The sequence below is a fragment of the Bos indicus genome, chromosome 3, assembly GCF_029378745.1.
Source record: "Bos indicus isolate NIAB-ARS_2022 breed Sahiwal x Tharparkar chromosome 3, NIAB-ARS_B.indTharparkar_mat_pri_1.0, whole genome shotgun sequence".
Classification (NCBI taxonomy): Eukaryota; Metazoa; Chordata; class Mammalia; order Artiodactyla; family Bovidae; genus Bos; species Bos indicus.
Genome location: NC_091762.1, coordinates 5,395,080 through 5,420,021, shown reverse-complemented (window position 1 = coordinate 5,420,021; position 24,942 = coordinate 5,395,080). Strand labels below are relative to the sequence as shown.

Here is a 24,942-nt window from a genome sequence, read left to right as displayed (position 1 = left end):
TTGGGAAGACTGAAGCTGAAACTCCAATAATTTGGCCACCTGACTGTGAAAAACTGACTCATTGGAAATGACCCTGATGCTTGGAAAGATTGAGGGTGGAAGGAGAAGGGACGACTGAGGATGAGATGGTTGGATGGCATCACTGACTCAATGGACATGAGCTTGAATAAACCCCAGGAGTTGGTGATGGATAGGAAGGCCTGACGTACTGCTGTCCATGGGATCACAAAAAATCAGACACAACTGAGAAACTGAACTGAACCGAATTGAACAATGGTTCTTTTTTGGTGCTATATACCCTTCTTATGGGCTTCCCTCATAGCTAAGTTGGTAAAGAATCCACTTGCAATGCAGGAGACTCTGGTTCAGGGAAGATCCGCTGGAGAAGGGATAGACTATCCACTCCAGTATTCTTGTGCTTCCCTTAGCCCAAGGGAAGTGAAGTGGCTCAGTTCAGCCACTGAGCTGGCTCAGCTGTTAAAGCTGGCTCAGCTGTTAAAGAACACTCCTGAAATGTGGGAGACTTAGGTTTGATCCCTGGGTTAGGACGATCCCCTGGAGAAGGGAAAGGTTACCCACTCCAGTTTTCTGGCCTGGAGAATTCCACGGACTATATAGTCCATGGGGTCGCAAAGAGTTGGGCACAACTGAGTGACATTTAGAGACCCTTCTTATAGCGCTTATATTTCTTTCTCATTTGAAAAATACATATTTGTTTTCTCAGATTGGAGACTTTAAGTGCCTAATGATAGATGAAAGATTCAGAAGCATCCATTAATTTAAATTCAATATACATTTACTGATCACTTCTTGTTTGCCTAGGACTCTGCAGAGATTCTTGGCAGTATTTAAAGAGCAGAAGATACAGCTTTGCCCTAAAGAAACTTATATTTCAGTGTTGTTTATGAGTGTCTTAAATATTAGGCTCAGTGGTTTAAAGTTGATGTATAGGCAAGACATATCTTTGGTGAAAACTTGAGCAGGGGAAGATAATAATCAAAATGGAAAGCTTAATATGTCATATTTCTAAAAGCTGAATGAAAATGTGATGAAGCTGGATGAATGAAAGTTATTGTAGAAGGCTTTTGGGTTACCCACCAAAACTTGATAAATAGGGGGTGGTTCTCTGGTAGTAGAAATGAAGATTAAGAAATGGAAGTAAGAAAATGCCTGGGGAAGATCTGGAGTCTTAGAGGACTGTTACTCCAATCAGTCATGAAGCTGCCCAGGCTCACAGCTCTTTCTAGGGGAAAGCGTCTCATTCATGCTTTTACGTGAAAGAATAGCCCTGGTGTTTATTATCATATGCATTTCACCCCTTCCTTTCTGGAAGTAGTTAATTAATTTAATAATATACTTCTTCCATCAGATCAGTCAATTTATATCAAGGTTATGGATTGATCTGGTATGAAAGGATAAGCTAAATCAATCAAAGTCTCTCTCTCTGGAATTTAAACTAAAATGCCAGAAGAAAACAGTTAGGTGGAAAAAGTGAAACTAGAAAGATACACCTAAGATCAAAATAAGTAGAATAGGAGTCATATTCGAATATTAGTCATATTAGAGTCAGGGGCCTATTAGTTAGATAAATTTTGGCCAAAATTATAATGGCATTAATAAATATTTATTTCTTTCATATCAGAACAGAACTAGCAATCCAGAGCTAGTATTTAGTGAGTTTCAGAGGAAGTAAGACATGGAAAGAGACAAGATATTATAAGGCTTTGTTATGGATGTCACCTTTGTGTGAGGTCTGGACTTCACTGGGACAACCTAACGAACTTACAGAATACCTTTCAGAATTGTCTACCTGAAGCATGAGAGGTGGGAGAATTTTTGTCCATTTCTCATCATTTCAGGATTGCCCTCAGGGTGGTAACTCTAGATTCTTAGGAGTAGAATGTATCCTGCCAAAGTAAATTCCTACCAGTGTCCTAGGTGTTGGGGAGACTGTGGGAGAGAAACCAAAGTCATGTGGAGCATTCTTAATAGGAAGCATTGTCAGAAAGAATTGAGTTTAAACCAGTATGAAGCTACCCATTGGCAGTTGTCACGGCTGGAATCACAAGTATGCTGAGATGATGTAGGCTGGGGCATGGACACAGCTGAAACAGTCTACCCCCTCACTGTCCAGCTTTGTTCACGTTTGCATACAGTCTCATCCATCAGTGGCTCTTCAAGGTCGAGGCTGGCTGCAGAGAATAAATAAACAAAGGTTAGTGAAAGAAATTATAATCTCATCGCTGATCCCACAAGGTTACTGGCCCAAAGGGTTTAACTGATACTCAGAATCTCTTTCTTCTACCACACATTCTAGATTTTCCTTACTCTTGCCTGACATTTCAGTTGATAGGCTGCTTGGTTGGTGGGGTGACAAAGGCCTTCATTTCTGAGTAGTTTGAGTCCACAGTTTGCCTTTCCTTTATTAGATCATGGCTGCTGAAATTGTCCATTCACCGTTGTGATCAAGCATATGAAGAGCAATTCTCAGCCACAGACATCATGGCCCTTCTCCAGAACCCTGAGGATGTGGCCTGACTCACTTAAAACTGGCAGCTTCATGAGCCACTCAATAATTAGGTCAAAGCAATGTTCCCAGGCATGGCATATGCTACTTTCAAAATCCAAAAGGCTGAAAGTACAGAGCACACAGAAATGATACTCATTTGTACTCCAGACTTTTGGATCCCTACAAACTACTGCTAATGTGGCAAGTCCTTACAATTTGGAGGGACTTATCTCCCACTGTGCTGGCATGTATGTGTCTGGCATCTATATATGCGGATACTAGAGTATCTGAAGTATTTGCCACTTTCTGTCCACTAGGTCCAATTAGCATCATTAGGCATCAGTATAGGGACTAGCATGACGTTCTAAGACATGTCAAGATGATTAAGGTCCCTGCATATTATATTGTGGCAGAGATCAAGAGAGTTAATCTAGTGCTTGGACCGGACAATGAATCTGTACAGCTGTTGTCTCTTTGCAAACAGGAACAGCTTCTTGTAGATAGAGAAGAACACATTTGCCAGATTAATAGGTGCATATCAAGTGTCAATTATAGTAAAAATATCATATGCAGCACAGGAGCTGCTACTGAGGCAACCAAGTAATAAAGTTTACAGTGATTCATAATTAATTGCTTCTGGTTATGATCTCTATGGGTGTTTCAGGGTTTCACTAGGGGAACTGAGGACCACATTCCCGTCAACTCTGTATTTGAGAATGGCACTAATCTTTACAATTTCTCCAAGGATGAATACTTGCTTCACTATATTTATTACTATTTATTTACTATATTTACTATGAACACTCTGTTTTACTATGATGGCAAGATGGGGTTTGTGAGGACTGTTTTAGGAGTTTCCATTAGCCCGTTTTACCATAAAGCTTCTAAACTCACATTCTGCTAGCTACTAAATATATACATTTCAATTATGCATTTGGAAAATAACTACAGGGTGTACATAGCCATATATCTCATTCCTTTCCCCAAGTCTCACTCCTTTAAGATCAGCTGTTTGTTTCTGTATTAATAGTCAAGTACAAAAATACTTTTGACTGAGTAAGCATAAGCTTTTTCCACCTGGCACATGGACTAGGCTTCCTTGCTTAGGGCTTATTGAACTCTGATTTCAGTTTTTCATCTGGAGGCAGTAAGGGTATGCAGGGATAGATGGCAAGCAATACCTTTTGAAGCATTTGCCTTGTTCATGTACTTGCATAATCTGTTAATAAAGGGAGAGACTTGTCTCCAGATAGGACTGGAGTGTTTCTATTGGTTCAGAGGTGACAAGGGAGCATAGGTGTAGGAGGCTCTCAAATTCATTTGTCCAGATGTCTCCATTCTTGGTCTCAACATCTCATTTATTTATTTTTTTTACTATCAGCCTCATCTCTGACAGAAGTGACCCATTGTATGTATAAATCTGTATTGTTTGTGTCCCCTGCAATTACACTCTTACAAAAAAAAAAGAAAAAATTCTGATCATGATTTTGAATGCCCTTTGACCTATGGATGCAGGAGGTGAATGTTGCTTTAATCACACACATGGAAGCCTTTTGTTTTATCCCTATAACCTAAGTTGGTTGTTTTCTTTCTTTAAAATATCCACAGTAGTTAATAAAAGCTAAGGGCTCTAAGAACTGGATTCTGCATGGACCACATGAGAAGTGTCTAGAATATCTTCCAGAAGTGTCTACATTAAAGGGGAAAGCAGGAAAACACATCCAATGTTACCCATTCCCAATGGGTTGACAGTTCTGAGGATATGAACACACATGCACCTCCCTGTTTTACATGTACTGTCTGAGCAAGTTCCTTCTGGCATTCAAATTATAAGAGAAACCAAGTGGTGGAAAGTGAAGACATAGCAAATATACTTAATACAGGATATGGCCAGTGTGAAATGAGTCAAAGTTCTCATGGAACTTTCCACAGCAGCTGCAGATGAAGGCAAAGATAAAGAGATGTGAGGCTGGACATCAGAGGTGTCTGACACCACAGGAAAGGCAATCTCACATTCTCAAGATTCAGGATCCTTTTGTCTCCTTACTTTCTGTTCCTAAAGTGACGCTCTCACCTATGGTTAAAAAAAAAAAAAAAAAGAAAGAAATCTTTCATTGTATTTTCAGTTCAAAGCAACAAGACAGCAAAGAAGGAGAGGACACACTTTTTCCTTTTAGAACAAATAAAAAGTTGCACTCAGCATTGTCTAGAACTTAGTTACATGACCACATTTAGCCACCATAGAGGCTAGAAACTATAATCTAATATGTTCCGAGCAGCTGGTTACTTGGTTAGAAATAAGGAATTCTATTCATAGAAAGGGATTTCCAGGTGGTGCTAGCTGTAAAGAACCCGCCTGTCAATTCAAGAGATGCAAGAGATCAACCCCTGGATCAGGAAAATCCCCTGGAGGAGGGCATGACAACCCACTCTAGTATTCTTTCCTGGAGAACTCCATGGACAGAGTTTCGTAGCGGGTTATGGTTCATAGGGTCGCAAAGAGTCAGACATGATTGAAGTGACTTAGCACACATACACATTCAAAGAAACAATAGTTTTCAACTCATGTTTTAGGTAAAATTTTAGAAACATGTATGATGGTGTTTTTGTTTGACACAATGACTGGAAAGTCTTATTACTTAATTGGAAGATCTAAGGAGGTTGGGTGAACTGCAATGTCCAGAAGAGCCTCACACAGTAAACAGTTGGCTTGTATTCTTCACAGATTTTAAAATTCCTGAAGGATGTCCAGGTAGGTGGGAAAACAAATTGTAATTTTCTAAGTGTAGAGAGTAACTCCATTTTCCATAAAAATGTGCAACTGTAGCATGCACTGACTTTTTTAGAGGTGTAGAGAGTCAAGGGAGAATTGTATATGGTGAGGTTGCATCTTCGGAGAAGGCAATGGCACCCCACTCCAGTACTCTTGCCTGGAAAATCCCATGGACGGAGGAGCCTGGTAGGCTACAGTCCATGGGGTCTCCAAGAGTCGGACACGATGGAGCGACTTCACTTTCACTTTTCACTTTCATGTATTGGAGAAGGAAATGGCAACCCACTCCAGTGCTCTCACCTGGGGCATCCCAAGGACGGAGGAGCCTGGTTGGGCTGCTGTCTATGGGTTCGCACGGACACGACTGAAGCGACTTAGCAGCAACGGCAGCAGCAGCAGGTTGCATCTTAGTCAGAATTGTTCACTATTTCAAAAAAAAAGAAAAAGAACAGCCACAACAACAAAAATGTCATCTGCAACAGGGCTGCCTATGGCATCTGCATCATTGATATAAGACAATAGGAGACACTGTGTCAGTTACCCTCTGCATCACAGTCATCCTGGTTCAAGTATAATCATCTGACTACTTTATTTCAAGTGTAGCTATGCCTGAGCATTCCCATATTAAATTATATATTTTAAATAAAGAATGTAAATTATTTTAAGTCATTTTTATTTTCTCCTTTTCTTGATATAGGTACTTTGAAAAGAATCAATAACACTTTTCAAAGTAATTATTGACTGTTTTCAAAGTATTTTTATAATAAGGTATATTTATAAATTTCAGGATAGTAAAGGTGACATTGTAAAACATTTAGTGTAACAATTGCGTGTTTCGTCTGATAGGGTTGAAAGCTACTATCTCAGAAGGAGAAACCGGAAACTGGGGAATAATGTGTTCTTTCGCAGAGGAATGTGACAAGTCAAATCAGGGAGACAAGGATGATATACAAATTGAGACATCAGAAAATATCTTTAAGTAGAAACTTTGAGAGAAAATAAAGTATACAGTTTAAGTATACAAGAAGTCAGTTAGTTGTACAAAAAGAATGGAGTAGATACATGGCTCCTGCTAAAAGTGAAACACTGTACTGTGTACTCTTAAATGAGAATGCCTTAAACTGAATCAGTTTTCAGGTCCACTTTTCCTCTGTGACAGCCCTATTCCAATCCCCACTTGCACAGTAGTTAATTCTCACTTGTTTGTTGCTCCTTGGCCATCTGCTATCTCTACTTTTCCTGGGTTCTTTGGCACTCGAGGTTACTCAAGTATGCCTGCAATGAAAAGAACATACTATCAGTGAAGATGGAGAAGGGGAAGGAGTGGAAATATCTTCAAGTTTTGCCAAATTGAAGAGTGGGAACATGGCAAGAGCGCTAAGAAAATGATGCTGCCGATGGCCAAAATGAGGAATGGTTTGAATTACTGAGAAAGGTAAGATGCTCAACTTTGATGCCAATCTCTATCTTATTTAAATTTTAATTACTTGTGCTTACTTATTTCTTAGTTCATCACTCACCCCTCTTGTTTACTCTACCTCTTTTTTTTTAGTATTTACCTATGAAGTTCCCTTTTATATTTTATTCTAAATCCTCCACAATTACATAAGTGGTGTTAATTTCTAAAGCTTCATCTTTCTGATTGGCCTTGCATCTGAGATTAAATTAATTAATTCTAATTGCACTAAACACTATATACACCAGAACATGAAAAAGATAGACACTGAAACATTTCCTTTCATCAAAGTTCTGTTGATGTGAAACTGTTTTAATAAAAGTAAAAAGAAGCATAAATCTCAGTTCTTCACCTGGCATGGTGAAGAGGACAGATACTTTGGTTAACTTTTTTATTAAAATATAAATTCCATATTACCAATGGAAAAAGTTCAAAATTAAGAAAGGAGTATGTCAAGGCTGTATATTGTCACCTTGCTTATTTAATTTCTATGCAGAGTACATCATGTGAAATGTCAGGCTGGATGTGACTCCAACTTGTGATTCCAATCACAAGTTGGACTCAAGACTGCCAGGAGAAATACCAAACCCTCAGATATGCAGATAACACCACCCTTATAGCAGAAAGTGAAGAGGAACTAAAGAGCCTCTTGATGAAAGTGAAAGAGGAGAGTGAAAAAGCTGGCTTAAAACTCAACATTCAAAAAACAAAGATCATGACATCTGGTCCCATCACAACAAATAGACAGGGAAACAATGGAAATAGTGACAAACTTTATTTTGGGGGGACTCCAACATAACTATGGATGGTGACTGCAGTCACGAAATTAAAAGACACTTGCTCTTTGGAAGAAAAGCTATAACAAACCTAGACAGCATATTAAAAATCAGAGACATCACTTTGCTGCCAAAGTCCATATAGTCAAAGCTATGGTTTTTCCAGTAGTCATATGTGGGTATGGATGTGAGAATTGGACCATAAAGAAGGTTGCATGCTGAAGAATTGATACTTTCAAACTGTGGTGCTGGAGAAGACTCTTGAGAGTCCCCTGGACAGCAAGGAGATCAAGCTAGTCCATCCTAAAGGAAATCAACCCTGAATATTTACTGGAAGGACTGGTGCTTAAGCTAAAGCTCCAATATTTTGGCCATCTAATGCAAAGAGTCAACTCATTGGAATAGACCATGGTTCTGGGAAAGACTGAGGGCAGGAGAAGGGGATGACAGAGCATGAGATGGTTGGATGGCGTCACGGACTCAATGGACAAGAGCTTGAGCAAATTCTGGGAGATAGTGAAGGAGAGGGAAGCCTGGAGTGTTGCAGTCCATGGGGTTGCAAAGAGTCAGACATGACTGAGTGACTGAACAACAGCACAAGGTACTATAGCATCTCAGATAAAATGATTTTGCCTGAAAATTTGGGCAATACAGAGCAAATATGTGGAATGAATTTTAGAGTAAACATTCACAGCATAAAGAAGAAATGAAAAAAGTCAATACGCATAGAACATGAAGCATAGAATCAAAATCTTGTTTACACTTGGGCAAGGAAAAATTAAGAAATTAGACTATGTGAGGATAGATGGGAGTTAGGCCAGAAGGGAGACCATCGAAAGTATGAAAATGAAGTTTGATATAAAGCTAGACTAAGACAATCACTATACTCTTAGCTAAAAAATTTGAACTTTGTACATATATTCATCTACTGCTATTGATAATCAGGCTAATATATGTCACAGAGAAAATAACTTTGTCAAGTAATAATACAATTTTCATAGCAATCTAAGCAACACACTCGAGACTGGTGAGTTTGAGGTGCCAATATGATATTCAAATGAAAAACTAACTAGTTGGCAGCTGGAAGTATGGAGCTTGGGCAATGGAGGGAGATCAGAACTGAATAATAATACTGGCCAAGTATTGGAATTTGGATCCTGTTTGAAGTTACATTAAGACCATGTTGAACGAGCCAAGAAGAGAGCAAATGGCAGCACCATGGGTAACACCAAAATACAAGGTATGGGTTAAGGAAGAGACGACAGTGAAAGAAATCGGAACTAATTGTAAACCAGGATGAACTGGGGTCTGGAAGCTGAAATAAGAAAGGTATTCAGGAAGGGAGCGTTACTAAGCCAAATTCTACAGAGAACCTCAGGTAAGGATTAAAATGCATTCTTTGCATGTGGCATCTCAAACCTTTCCCTCATCCAGAGATTAATTAAAATTTTAGGAATAACTCAAAACTAGAAAACCTATGAATAACATGTATCTATGAATAATAAGTACCATGTGTACATGCTGAGTTGTGTCTGACTGTTTGGGACCCCATGGACTGTAGCCCCCCAGGCTTCTCTGTCCATGGGACTTTTCAGACAAGAATACTGGAGTGGGCTGCCATTCCCTTCTCCAGGGGATCTTCTCAGCCCAAGGATTGAACCCTTGTCTCCTGCACTGCAGGTGCCTTCTTTACACCTGAGCCACCAGGAAAGCTCTTACCTGAAAATATCCCTTTATGGAGTTTAAAGTAGGACCAATGCTCTAAATCCACTTCCAGCATCCCACCTTTGCAAGTTAATTCTCTCAAGCATAGGTTGGTGCACTATGGCATTTGGAAGTGGGATAGCAAAAAGGCTGAATGCATAGGCTTTGCTTTAATAAGCAACTTGGTTTCAAATATGGCTTTACCACTTAAATGATTAGAGCAACCATTGGAAGTTACTTGACCCTCTAAGATTCAATTTTCTGATTCATAAAAGAGAAAATATACTAATTTCATAGGGTTGTAGATTAGAATGAAATGAGATAATTGTATATAAAGCACTTAATCTGGCACATAAAGAGGGTTCAATAATAAGAGCTATTATTATTATACTGGGCTGCTATGTGATGAGAACCCTGCCATTGCTTGACTTTTCATTTACTATGCAACACTGGGGAGTTTTTGGCAGCAACCACCAAGCAGTTTGTTGGCACACAACCTTTCAATTATCTGCACTACTGATCCCCTCCATTAGCATGGATAAGAGAAAGTGTATGACATAGATAAGCCAGAGGGATGGAAAAACCACAACAGCAACAACAACAAAAAAAACAGTCTAACCATATATCTACATAAAATTCTATTAGGAATTTAGGAAAGGTTTCTCATGGCTACAGATTTATATCTTTGAAGAAAGGAATCCAAGTTCCTCTGTGCATGAGTTCTTTAACTTGCTCATAATGAATGTTAGCTCTTCTTTGTCGTTGCTTTATTTTTACACAACAAATCTCCATTTAAGGAAATACACCAAGAGGTTTTATTCTTTGTGTTGTAATGATTCACCTCTGATTCTGTTTTCAATGATGTGCCTCTGTCTACCTATGCTAAGAACTACTCAAGTTATTTGAGAGTCAATGGAATAGTAATAAAAAGTTCCACCTTGACACTGAATTCTCTGCCTTTGAAATACGAAGATGACTTTTTTCCCACAAGGCTAAAGAGGTTTTACTTAGAGGTGGTATAAATTTATCGGTTTTATTTTTGGCCACTGGAGGGCTCTCATATTTTTCCACTAATGAAATAGAGACCTTGAGCATGACTAAAAACTAGAAGTCAGAGATGAAAGTTGAAAGTAAGTGTTCCTGTGGTTTGTGACCAAATTTAAATGCAGACAAATTTGAGTGCATGTTAGTCTAATGCTATAGAGCAGTGATTTGGCTGCATGGGACAAATGTTTGTATCACTAACATGACTTAGATCTCCAACTTTGGGGAAAAGTGGACTGTCTCCTTCATTTCCTTTATTTTAGTGATTGTTTATTGTCTTTTTCCCTTTCTGGCTAATAATCTCCTAGCACTCTGTTCTTTCAATGGAGGTCCTATCAAGTAATGCTGACCCTTGGTTCTTTTTTTTAACTTTTCCCCCTTTTCTATTATTCCTAAACCCTGTCTACCACTCCAAAGTCTCTCCTCATCAATGACCGTCCCTAACAATTATGCTTCATGGATTCTTTAATGAACTCCCTACCCCTTGCCACACACACAACCATTTGTGCTGACCTCAATGCTTCTCCAGGAGATAGTGAAGAATAGGAGAGCCAGGCATGCAGCAGTCCATGGGGTCACAAAGAGTCAGACATGCCTTAGTGACAGAACAACTACAACAATGCTTCCAGATCTATTTAGGTCAACCACATAGTGCTACGTACTTGTGCTGAGACATCAGGTTTTCCAGAAATGTTCAGATTTGTACACAAAGGCAGGCAGCCAGCATTTTAGAATATGTGGGTTGCCATTCCCTTCTCCAGGGGATCTCCCCTAACCAGGGATCGAACCTGAGTCTCCTGCATTGCAGGCAGACTCTTTACTGGCTGAGTCACTGAGGAAGCCCATTTTTGGACTATGGCACCCAAATTAGTATGGTGACCTAAGGTCTGATCTTAGCTGTTACAAATATACAAGGTGTAGGTAAGAAATGATAGCAAATATCTTTGGAAGTGGTGATATTCATACTCGGGAATATATTGAAACTGAATTTGAAATGGTATCTGATTTGAAATGGTATGCCAAAGTAGTAGATACAGGGTGGGACAAAGTCTGGCTGTTTGGTGAGATAGCTGGAAAGGTCCATTAATCAGTCAAGCAGCCTGGAATTTCAAGAGAGAACTGAAGAGGTAAATCGGGGAAGAGGTGGGGGCAGGGTTTAAGATCTTTGGTATTTCTGAAGAAAACTGAAGTTTAGAAGATACACAAGTATCCAGAGATTCACCTGAGACTGTCAGATACCCAGTCCCTGAGTAATTCTAGATCCCACCTGTGCGAATAACCTACTGAATTCATTACTAAACTTATTCAAGAGACACCCAGGAAACATAGGTTGGAAGTCTCCAGAACCAGTAGATAAGTCTGACACATTCCTTGTTGATGACTAGTTGTTTGTGTGTGTGTGTGTCTTTCTGTTTTGCTTGTTTGTGTGTTTCTTATGAACTCAAACTTTTGAAATACCCGTTAATTTCATTCTTCTTTAATTTAGTGCATACATGAAATAATGACAATTTTGGCTCCAGAGAAGCTTTTTGCATGTTATTTTGTTGCTATTTGCCTACCAGAGATAAGGTTTTTGAAATGTTCTGTCCTTTCTATGTAAAGTTGTACTGTTTCAAAACCCTTTTTGTTTTCTTATGAACATACACTGTGACCATTGCCAATCTCTAAATCATACACAGAAATGGCTTTAAAAAATTGTTATTCTTTAGTTTTTTAATTGGAAAAATTTTAATTGAAGTATAGTTGATTTACAATCTGTCAGTTTAGGTGTTTAGTAAAGTAAGTCACATATATGTATATGAATATATATTCTTTTTTCAAATTCCTTTCTATTACAAGATATTGAGTATAGTCCCCTGTGATATACTGTTGATTCTTCCTGTTTATCTATTTTATATATGCTGCTGCTGCTGCTAAGTCGCTTCAGTCGTGTCCGACTCTGTGTGACCCCATAGACGGCAGCCCACCAGGCTCCCCCATCCCTGGGATTCTCCAGGCAAGAACACGGGAGTGGGTTGCCATTTTCTTCTCCAATGCAGTAAAGTGAAAAGTGAAAGTGAAGTCGCTTAGTCGTGTCCGACTCTTAGCGACCTCATGGACTGCAGCCTACCAGGCTCCTCCGTCCATGGGATTTTCCAGGCAAGAGTACTGGAGTGGGGTGCCATTGAGAGTAATATATATGTACTATGATATATTTTAAGTACATATATATTACTCTCAAACTCCAAATTTATCTTTCCCTCACCTTTTCCCATTTGGTAACCGTAAGTTTCTTTTCTATTTGTTTATAAGTCTATTTCTGCTTTATAAATAAGTTCATTTGTATCATTTGTTAGATTCCACATACATGTGATAACATATATTTGTCTTTGCCTGACTGACTTCACTTTGTATGATAGTCTCCAGGTTCATCCATGCTTTGCAAATGACATTATTTTATCCTTTTTACGGCTGAGTAATCTTCACAACCTAGATAATCACAATGGTGTGATCACTCACCTACAGCCAGACATCCTGGAATGTGAAGTCAAGTGGGCCTTAAGAAGCATCACTATGAACAAAGCTAGTGGAGGTGATGGAATTCCAGTTGAGCTATTTCAAATCCTGAAAGATGATGCTGTGAAAGTGCTGCACTCAATATGCCAGCAAATTTGGAAAACTCAGCAACGGCCACAGGACTGGAAAAGGTCAGTCTTCATTATAATCCCAAAGAAAGGCAATGCCAAAGAATGCTCAAACTACCACACAATTGCACTCATCTCACATGCTAGTAAAGTGATGTTCAAAATTCTCCAAGCCAGGCTTCAGCAATACGTGAACTGTGAACCTCCAGATGTTCAAGCTGGTTTTAGAAAAGGCAGAGGAACCAGAGATCAAATTGACAACATCTGCTGGATCAACAAAAAAGCAAGAGAGTTCCAGAAAAACGTTTGACTGTGTGGATCACAATAAACTGTGGAAAATTCTGAAAGAGATGAGAATACCAGAGAGTTGGACTATAAAGAAAGCTGAGCACTGAAGAATTAATGTTTTTGAACTGTGATATTGGAGGGGTCTTGAGAGTCCCTTGGACTGCCAGGAGATCCAGCCAGTCCATCCTAAAGGAAATCAGACTTGAGTGTTCATTGGAAAGACTGACGTTGAAGCTGAAACTCCAATACTTTGGCCACCTGATGCAAAGAATGATTCATTTGAAAAGACCCTGATTCTGGGAAAGATTAAGGGCAGGAAGATAAGGAGACAACAGATGATGAAATGACTGGCTGGCATCACCGACTCAATGGACATGAGTTTGGGTAAACTCCAGGAGTTGGTGATGGACAGGAAGGCCTTGAGTGCTGTGGCCCATGGGGTCTGACAAAGAGTCAGACAGGACTGAACGACTGAACTGAACTGAGTATTCCATTGTGTGATACACCAATTAATAATAATGTAACAACAGTGGCTCATTAGTTGTGACAAATGTACCATACTAGTATAAAATAAAAATAATAAGGGAAACTGGCAGTGTGATATATGAGAATTCTCAGTGCTATCTTCTCAACTTTTCTGTGACTCTAAAACTGATTTTTTTTTTTTTTCTGCAGAGATAAAACTTTATTTGAGGCGTCAAGCAATATACTGAAAGAGGTGTGTCATGCACAAGTGGTGTCCTTATTCCCATAATCGCACATCAGATGCTCTCTGTCCTCTTAAAAGGGGTGTGTAGTGCACAGGGATGAGAGGCATACAGCTTTCAGACAAGACCACATCTAGGTGAGCGCTTAAGAAAGTCTCATTTAAATTTCATGGTTACTCCTTTAAAAGGGGGTTGGTTTTATTTTGGAAAACGACAACAAACGACCTCTTCCACTGAGGAGGAAGTGTCTCCCCAGTTATTCATGAAATAATGCAGCTGCCTTTTTCTTTAAAGGGATTCTTGTCTTCTGGAATTCCTTTCACCAGAGGATCCTCTCTAGAACGTTCTTCAATATAGTTCTTTATTTCTTCTGAACATTTAGACACCTGCTGTCTCTGCAACTTAACTTCTTTGCGAAGTTGCTCAACTTCCATCTTCAGCTTTTCCTTTTCTGGCAGATCTTCAATGTGAAGAGCCGGCATTTTCGCCCTAGAACTGGGCTCGGGGACAGCTCTGGAAGTGGAGCGGCTGCAAGTTCTAAAACTGTTTTAAAATAAAAAGTAAAGATGAAGTGACCAGACATTAATCTACTATAAGCCTACTATGAATTAGCTCTAGAGGGTAAATGATGGTTGGATTTATGTTAGAATGGCAGAGATAAACCCTTAAGACTGTTTAAGTGCACAAGTGAAGAGTCAGCAGCAAGCCTGAGATGAGTGGGTAACCATCTCCCTTATATGGGGTATTGCTAACACAAGCATGCTAGATCCCCTCTAGGATCAGTAGGCTGTTCCCTAAACTAAAGCTTCCCTAAGCCTTCTTCAAAGACATTTTCCCCTAAGACATATCCATCTGCTCTCCTTCACCCCAGAATCTTGAACTGAAATCAGTTTAAAACCAATTCGTATTATCCTTGCTTTTTCAGTTTCTCATTGTGATCTCTCCTGATACTCAGAAACAGCCTTCTATTTTTACTGACCTATCTCCTTTCTCAACCTCCCAACTGTGACAGTTTCAACTGTTTCATTTCAGCCTACCTTCTTTTCTGTATTTTACAGAATGCTTACTCTACTAGTTTCTCAGAATCTTTTAACTATTAATTTAAAAATTGCCATCGGATGGTTTGCTTTCTGATGATGATAAGTATTGCAACCTAGTGTTTGAATATGAATGACTTGATGCTTAAATGTGAAAGAGCCAAAGCTGGTACCAGGTATGTGCTCCTCTTTTTCCCTTTTGGGATCCTTTATCTCTATTTTTGACATACCTTCGATATCTTGGAGTTTACTGCCACTCTGAGTATCACTGTATCAAAAAACCCATAGTGATGACCCATCAGAGCTACCTCAACCTCTGTTCCTATCCATTTCATTAACAAATTTTTTCCAATTGCAGTCTAATTTTTCTTCATTGAATTTTTTCTTTGATCAATGTGCCACACATTTTTAGCCCAACCAACAGCCAATTCCTCTTCTGGGCACAAGAGAGGCTTAGTTTAGTGCATCTTGAAGCTATATATGGCCATGTGACTTGCTTTGGCCAGTGAAATGTACATAGAAGTGATGTGTATCACTTTCTTGTAGGAACATTTAATTGCCAGTGTATAACTCTCCTGTCTTTTCTTCCACCACGGTGTGTTGATATGGAGGTCCATGAGATCAAAGGACCCAATACATGGTAGACGGTTGCCCTGGAGAGTTGCCTGGACATGCTGCAGACTTCATATAAGTCAATAAGTGTTATTGCATTAAAAGGAACTAAAATTGTGGGAATATTTTTAGCACTGCATAACCTAGAATATTTTGACTATTACAGTTGAAAAGTAATCTCAAGAGTATAATACACTGCTAGTAATTGATGATATCTTAATGTAATACCTCTCCCAGTGTATTTTCATTGTGATAGGAGATCCCAGGGGACAAGATATCTTAACTGAGAAGAATGAGCTACTAATGATGGAGTGGAAGACTCTTGGGCATATTAAAGAAGATGACATTTTGGAATAAGAGAGTCTGTTTGCTCTTTAATCACACCATGACGGTGTATGGTCAGATGACTACATACATTCACATTTTAGGAAGTACAATTTGTGATAAATGCAGAAACTGTGGAATCTAGGCTCTTGTTATAAGTTTTCTCCTCTAGTTCATTTTGAATATTGTTATCATAATGTTTTATATCATTCACTATATCCTCAACTTTACTCATGTCTTTAATTTTTACCCAGGTTCAAATACCCTCCTTTGTGATTAATAATAACTTCTTTTATGGGTTCTAAGTAGGATACAAGCTTTTTATGTATGTTATCAGTATTCTCTTCAATGACTCTAAGAGGTATCACTCCTGAAGGGATATGGTTAGGAAGTAGGTGATAGAAGCAAGATTCAAACTGAGATCAACTTGTGACTATATGCTCATTTTGCCATGAGGTCTCTCTCCACTTAGATGAAACTCACATTTACTCCAAAGCCCAACTTAAGCTCCCCCACTCCAGTGAAGTGTCTTCTCTGACAGTCCTCTACACCATATGTCTTCTTCTTTGCAACCCTTGTTGTCATTTGGAACCAAGGTGACTTGTCTCCAAAGATGCCTCTCCAGTGACTCATGCATCCTGATGTTCAGGCTCTGAACAGGCTGTCCTCATGACTTGCATTTTTACCCATAATATGTGATGGAAGGGACATTGCATGACTGGTAAATCCTCAGAAGCCTTGCAACTTTGTCCTCAGCCTCTGGAAATACTCCCTTAATTAATTTATTAACTTGGTAGCTCAGTCGTGTCTGACTCTTTCCAACCCCAAGGACTATACAGTTCATGGAATTCTCCAGGCCAGAATACTGGAGTAGGTAGCCTTTCCCTTCTCCAGGGGATGTTTCTAACCCAGGAAATGAAATGAGGTCTCCTGCATTGCAGGCGAATTCTTTATGGGCTAAGCCATCAGAAGCCAAATATCATACGAGATGCTTAAATCATCTGAGACTACTGGGAGAGAGTGCAGGGTGGCCATATGAAGATGACATGTGGAGACAGACATGTGCCTGGGTAGCTTCTATCTGTGTCATACATTCCATCAGGCATCACACATTGGAATAAAGGAGTATTCAGGATCTCCAGCCCAGGTAGGTCTGCAGATAATTCCAGTTCCAGGTGCCATCTGTCAAAAACTGCCTGAGAGAACCCAAAGGAGAATCACCCAGCTGAACCCAGTCAAATCAAGAACCATCAGTTATCATGATAAAGTTTTTTTTTTTTTTAAACCCATTAACATTTGGGGAGGTTTATTACACCTCAAGGGATTAGATCTGATAGAGTGCCTGATGAACTATGGACAAAGGTTCATGACATTGTACAGTAGGCAATGATTAGACCATCCCCAAGAAAAAGAAATGCAAAAAGGCAAAATGGTTGTTTGAGGAAGCCTTAAAAAATAGCTAAGAAAAGAAGAAAATATAAAGGCAAAGGAGAAAAGGAAAGATATATCTATTTAAATGCAGAGTTCCAAAGAATAGCAAGGAGAGAAAAGAAAGCCTTCCTCAGTGATTAGTGCAAAGAAATAGAGGAAAACAATAGAATGGGGAAGACTAGAGATATCTTCAAGAAAATTAGAGATACCAAGAGAACATTTCATACAAAGATGGTCACAATAAAGGACAGAAATCGTATGGACCTAACAGAAGCGGAAGATATTAAGAAGAGGTGACAAGAATACACAGAAGAACTATACAAAAAAGATCTTCACGAACCAGATAACCATGATGGTGTGATCACTCACCTAGAGTCAGACATCTTGGAATGTGAAGTCAAGTGGGCCTTAGGAAGCATCACTACAAACAAAGCTAGTGGAGGTGATGGAATTCCAGTTGAACTATTTCAAATCTTAAAAGATGATGCTGTGAAAGTGCTGCACTCAATATGACAGCAAATTTGGAAAACTCAGCAGTGGCCACAGGACTGGAAAAAGTCAGTATTCATTCCAATCCCAAAGAAAGGCAATGCCAAAGAATGCTCAAACTACCACACAATTGTACTCATCTCACATGCTAGCAAAGTAATGCTCAAAATTCTCCAAGCCAGGCTTCAAGAATGTGTGAAACGTGAACTTCCAGAAGTTCAAACTGGATTTAGAAAAGCCAGAGGAAGCAGTGATCAAATTGCCAACATCCACTGGATCATCAAAAAAGCAAGAGAGTTCCAGAAAAACTGTCTGCTTCTGCTTTATTGACTACACCAAAGCTTTTGACTGTGTGGATCACGACAAACTATGTAAAATTCCTCAAGAGATGGGAATACTAGACCACCTTACCTTCCTCCTGAAAAATCTTTATGCAGGTCAAGAAGCAACAGTTAGAACTGGACATGGAACAATGGACTGGTCCCAAATTGGGAAAGGAGTTCGTCAGGGCTATATATTGTCACCCTGCCTGTTTAACTTATATGCAGAGTATATCATGTGGCAAGCTGGAATCAAGATTGCTGGGAGAAATTATCAATAACCTCAGATACACAGATGATGCCACCCTTATGGCAGAAAGAGCTTCTTGTTGAAATTTAAAGAAGAGAGTGAAAAATTTGGCTTAAAACTCAACATTCAGAAAACTAAAATCATGGCATATAGATAGGGAAATAATGTAAACAGTGAGAAAATTTATTCTGGGGGCCTCCAAAATCACTGCAGCCATGAAATTAAAAAGACACTTGCTCCTTGGAAGAAAAACTATGACCAACCTCAACAGCATATTATAAAGCAGAGACATTACTTTGCCAACAAAGGTCTGTCTAGTCAAATCTATGTTTTGTTTTTTTTCCCCAGTAGTCATGTATGGATGTGAGAGTTGGACTATAAAGAAAGCTGAGCACCAAAGAACTGATGCTTTTGAACTGTGGGGTTGAGAAGACTCTTGAGAATCCCTTGGACTGCAAGGAGATCAAAACAGTCAGTCACTCCTAAAGGAAATCAGTCCTGAATATTCACTGGAAGGACTGATGCTAAAGCTGAAACTCCAATACTTCAGCCACCTGATGCAAAGAACTGACTCTTTGGGAAAGACCCTGATGTTGGGAATGATTGAAGGCAGGAGGAGAATGGGATGACAGAGAATGAAATGGTTGGATGGTATCACCAACTCAATGGCATGAGTTTGAGCAAGCTCCAGGATTTGGTGATGGACAAGCAAGCCTGGTGTTTTGCAGTCCATGGGGTTGCAACGAGTCAGACACGACTGAGCAACTGAACTGATTGTCTGATTACACCTCAACAGATATTTTGAACAGGAGCTTACCATATACTGTCCTTCCTCGCCACTACTGGCATGTTATATCTCTGTGGGCTTCTAATCTACTCATTTAAAAAATGTTAATACTTAATATGTTTGATCTATCATCATCATATTGATTGAATGCTTTCTGGAGTTTTTGTTTCTTTTTTTTAAAGTCTTTTATTTGAGATGAATCTCCAGCTTAGCACCTGGGGTATATGAGAACTCAAGAAATGTTTATTCATTAATTGATAAGCTCTTTAAGGTCATAGACTATGTTTGCACACATTTGTATTTCTTGCCATCATGGAGCTTTTTTGTATACCTTCAAGACTGTTTTGGCAAGTCTTATGCCAGGCAACATATTCCAACATGCTCTAAAAAGTGATCGGTCCCTTCAGTGATGTGTTTTCCACAACTCCTCTCCTTGATCTGTCAGTGTGCCCTAGGCTTCAGCCTCATGGGTCATGCTCCCAAATCTGTGCACTTAATTATGCTTTCACCTCTGCTTTAAGTGTTCTCCTACCCTCCCACCCACTCATTCCACTTTATGAAAGCCTATTCATTCTGCAAAATCCAGCTGAAAGATTACCTTCTCTTTAAACTGTACCTACCCCCTTTCAGTAGAGTAATAATTCCTTTTCTTGAGTGCATGGGGCCTGTTGAGTATTTATTCCACAGCTTTCTTCTTACTGCTGCACAGTCTCTGTAAGTGAGTGTCATGTTTTCAAGGACTGAGGCAGCACCTTATTTAACTTGACTCCCAAGCACACAAAATGGCACAGAGGAGGTGGTCAATAAATGACTGTTGAGTAAATGAACACATTTTACAAGGAAGAATGACCATGTGAGAGATAAGAAATAAACAGTGTTGAGTGTTTTGTCACCACAAAGTGCTATTAATATACAATTGGCACCCAACTCCCTGGCTGCCCCTGCCTATCTCATGCCTTTCATCTTTCACCACAAAGCCAACAGCCATTTTTTAATCAATGCAGTTGCCTTTCTCTGAACGCTCTTTATTTGTACTTTTTTTTTCTCTGTCCTGAGATGCCTGAAGGCTCTTCATATTTAGCCCAAAATAGTACTGACCTTTCAGCTGCTATATCACCTGGCAGCTTATATCTAATTTCCTTTTGCAAGAGCCTCTCTCACTTGCTTTTAGAATTTTGCTTTCCAGGTTTCTCTCACCACCTGTCGCTGATTGTGTTTTTCCCCTCAGAGAATCTGGTTTCCACTTCTTTTTCTGATTTGAACTCTCCCTGGCTGTTTCTTTCTCCCTGGCAATCAGCAATATGCAACATGGGGAATTTGGGAGATGTGGAAGATTATGTTTTGGTGATTTCCCTTCTGTGGGGGAGCCTACCTAAGACCTGGAAGATAGCACTGCTCCAGTTCATTCTACCCCTGACAGTTTTCTTTCAACTGAGGTCTTTGCAGCTTTCCCATGAACTCAGGGGAAACATTTCACTGGTTTGGAGTTTTCTTTTCATCTTTTTTTGTTTTATTTTTCCTTTCCTTTTTTTTTTAATTTTAACTAAATGATATCCATCCTAGGTCAAATGTTAAGGAATCTGAGTGACATGTTCAGAAAATTCCTTCCCAGCAATTCTTAGAAGCCATCTTTCTCAAGGTTAAACCTCAGATTCCGGCTGATATAGTTCCCTATGAAATGGCTTCCCATAGAGATCCAGAAAGACATCTCTATCTCCAGACCTCCTGTGAACTGAAAAGAAACTTATGGAATTCTTTGAGTCTCAGGAATTGACCCCATAACTCAGATCAAAGAAAGAAAGAAAGAAGTTGCAAAAGCAACCAACATACATGCTTAGAAAAGTCACAAATTAATATTTACAAATATAGCATTTCTAGAAGATGCCCCAAGTTTTTATGCCTTTATACTTATATGTGCACTGTTTCTTCAGCTTAGAATAACCTGACTTATCTTCTCACTTCATTGAAATCTGACTTGTCTTTCAAAGTACCATTCAGATGCCACTTCCTCCTTGAAAAGTCACCTTATCACCCATATATAGGTCCTCATTCTTTCCTCCAAATTCCTGCTGTTTTTTGTTTATGCTAGTTTTCTAGTTTATAAAACAGTTAACATTATATTTGAGTTCCTTATAGAGGTATCATTTCTCCCTCAAAACTGTAAATTGCATAGAGATAGGAGAAAGCTGGATTATTTGTTCCTGTGACTCCTCCGAGAAGCCATGTCCTAGACTTGTTCACAGTAATTTTGCTTTCAGGGTGAGAGCCACGAACACAGAGTTCAGTCCTGTTGTGATTCTCTGAGGGCGAGCACCTCTCTGAACCAATGCAGCTTGGGGGTGAAAAAAGCCTCTCCTGATGCTTTGGAGTTCACCCCAATGTAACATATTGAAAGTGTTTGCGGGAGTGTGTAAGGGAGGGTATGAATAATGAAAAGGAGACAGTGGTGGTGGGAGAGAGGAGATCGACTTTTCATCAGTATATTTTTCCCAGTGTGACTTCATGATCCTCTCTAATAACAGTAGTATAACTAATTATTTTCACAGTCAACTTTTGAGAATTTTTTTAAATGTCAAGCACTTTGCCCAGTGTTTTACATGCAGTAAGGCAATGGCACCCCACTCCAGTACTCTTGCCTGGAAAATCCCATGGATGGAGGAGCCTGGTAGGCTGCAGTCCATGGGGTCGTGAAGAGTCCAACATGACTGAGCGACTTCACTTTCACTTTTCACTTTCATGCTTTGGAGAAGGAAATGGCAACCCACTCCAGTGTTCTTGCCTGGAGAATCCCAGGGATGCGGGAGCATGGTGGGGGCCCGTCTGTGGGGTCGCACAGAGTCGGACACAACTGAAGCGACTTAGCAGCAGCAGCAGCAACACATTTGCAAGCTCCAGGAGTTGGTGATGAACAGGGAAGCCTGGCGCTGCAGTCCATGGGGTCGCAAAGAGTCGATCATGACTGAGCAACTGAACGGAATTGAACTGAACACATTTAATTCTCAGGGCAACTCTAAGAAGGTATTATCATTATCCACATTTAACAGGTAAAGAAACTGAAGTTCTGACCAGAAAGGTTAAATAACTCACCCAAGGACACACTGCTAGTAAATAGCAGTGGTCGCATTCAAGTCCACACTAGGCTGAGGGCAGGATCCCTGCTATTATGCAATATATTAATCTGTCTCTCTCGACAGGTAGAAACTCCTGTATTTTCCTTGGGTCATAGTTCTTTTCCCATGATCTTTAATGAATATTGAGGGTTTTTGAGCAGGAAAGTCACATGATGAAAAGCTTATAGTTTATGCTGCCAAACAGAATAATAACTTTAAGAACTATTATTTATAAACCATTCTTAGATCATTTTATAAATGACTCCTATATTTTAGGGACCTCAACACCTCCCACACAATCATCTTCACTCTTCACAACTCTGCAAGGAAAATGTAATTATCTTCATGAGACAGACAAGGAAACTGAAGGCCATGGAGGTGAAGAGACTTGCAGAAAGTCCAAAACCTGTAAGAAATAAAGCCAGCATTTACCTGCTATTCTGCTGAGGGTGACATCCTAGGCTTCCTGCACGGTCTAGAGAAAAGGATGAATTTGCATTCACAAATCATTTACTTTTTCCCTCCTTCAATTCAAGGAAGACATTTATTATTACTGTTGTTATTCTTATATCTCAGGAGCCCTTTAAATTTAAAGGTACACATGTTAAGGTTAGATTAGCACCCACTAATCCTAAATTATATTTCCAGAATTTTCCAGGCAGTACTGAGTATAAGTGTGTTGAACATGAAATTGTAATCTATTTTTTCTACTAAACTGTAAATGACTGAAAGGCAAGGGAATTTCTTATTTACCTTTGGAAACTCAATTCCTGGCAAAGAGTGGATGATAAATAAAATTCAAACTGCTGTGTCATATGGTAGTATATATATACAATAGAATATTACTCGGCTATAAAAAGAAATGAAACTGTGTCATTTGCAGAATATGGATGGACCTAGAGACTTGAATTCAATCAGCATGAATTAAGTTAGAAAAATAAAAACAAATATTGTATGCTAACACATATATGTGGAATCTAGAAAACTATATGGAGAAGGCAATGGCACCCCACTCCAGTACACTTGCCTGGAAAATCCATGGACAGAGGAGCTATAATCTTATTTGCAAAGCAGTAACAGAGACACAGATGTAGAGAAAGAACATATGGATATGGAAGGGGAAGGGGGTGGGATGAATTGGGAAACTGGGATTGATAAATATACACCATTAATATTATGTTTAAGACAGATAACTAATGAGAACCTACTGTACTGTATAGCACAGGGAACTCTGCTGTATGCTCCGTGAACCTAAATGGGAACGAAATCCAAAAAAGAGAGAATATATGAAGTTGATCCACTTTGCTGTATGGCAGAAGCTAACACAACATTGTAAAGTAACTATTGTTTAGATGCTAAGTTGTGTCCAACTCTTCTGTGACCCCCACGAACTGTAGCCCACCAGGTTCCTCTGTCCACGGGGTTTCCCAGGCAAGAATACTGGAGTGTGCTGCCATTCCCTTCTCCAGAGGATCTTCCTGACTCAGGGATAGAACTTGTGTTTCCTGTACCAGCAGGCAGATTCTTTACTACTGACCATGAGGGAAGCTGTAAAGCAACTATACTTCAACTAAAAAAAAAAAAAAGGAACGAAATTGTTTCTCCTACCATTTTCCCTGTTTCTACTTACCTCTTTCTTTCTGCCTGTGCTATCATTTTATCAGCTAGCTTATTTTATATACGTCCAGTCTTGAGACCTCAGTGACACCCATAGTTTCTCTGGACCCTAGAGGTTCCCCTCTAGGACTGGAACGTGGCTGAGCACTGCCAAGGTAGCCACAGCTCCAAGTCAGCTGAACGATCAGGAGTAGAAGCAACCAATACAGTTACAACCATTCTGTATCCACACAAACATTCTGTTTTTAACTTTCAGCACAGTATTCAATAGACTGTTGCTATTCAATTGCTCAGTCACATCCCTCTTTCTAACCCATGAATATGAAGGCTTCCCTGCCTTTCACTATCTCTTGGAGTTTGCTCAAACTCACGTCCGTTGAGTTGACAATGCCATCCATCCATCTCGCTCTCAGTCACCCCCTTCTTTTACTGCCTTCAATCTTTCCCAGCATTGGGGTCTTTTCCAATGAGTTGGTTCTCCACATCAGGTACCCAAAGTATTGGAGCTTCAGTTTCAGTATCAGTACTTCCAATGAATATACAGGATTGATTTCCTTTAGGATTGACTGGCTTGATCAGTGTGCTGTCTAAGGGAATCTCAAGAGTCTTCCCCAACATCACAGTTCAAAGCATCAGTTCTTAGATGCTCAGTCTTCTTTATGGTCTGTACAACTCTCTCATCAGTACATGACTACTGGAAAAATCATAGCTCTGACTATATGGAACTTTGTTGACAAAGTGATGCGTCTGTTTTTCTTCTTCTTTTTTAAATTTACTTTTTATTGAAGGATATTTGCTTTACAGAATTTCGTTGTTCTCTATCAAACATGAGTCAGCCATAGGTATACATATATCCTCTTCCTTCTGAACCTCCCTCCCATCTCCCTCCCCATTCTATCCCTCTAGGTTGATACAGAGCCCCTGTTCGAGTTTCCTGAGCCATACAGCAAATACCTTTTGGCTATCTATTTTACATATGGTAATGTAAGTTTCTGTGTTACACTTTCCATACATCTCACCATCTCCTCCCCTCCCCCCATATCCATAGGTCTATTCTCTATGTCTATTTCTCCATTGTTGCCTG

General features: G+C 39.5%; 1 protein-coding gene across 1 annotated transcript; it reads right to left on the bottom strand.

Annotated features, from left to right (window-relative positions):
* Nucleotides 1-14,058: 14,058 nt before the first annotated feature.
* LOC109556958 (guanine nucleotide-binding protein G(I)/G(S)/G(O) subunit gamma-11) lies at nt 14,059-14,412 on the bottom strand. Its single transcript, XM_019958321.2, has one exon. It carries the CDS (start codon nt 14,361-14,363, stop codon nt 14,142-14,144), a length of 222 nt encoding a protein of 73 aa, XP_019813880.1. The 5' UTR covers nt 14,364-14,412; the 3' UTR covers nt 14,059-14,141.
* Between the last annotated feature and the right edge of the window lie 10,530 nt (nt 14,413-24,942).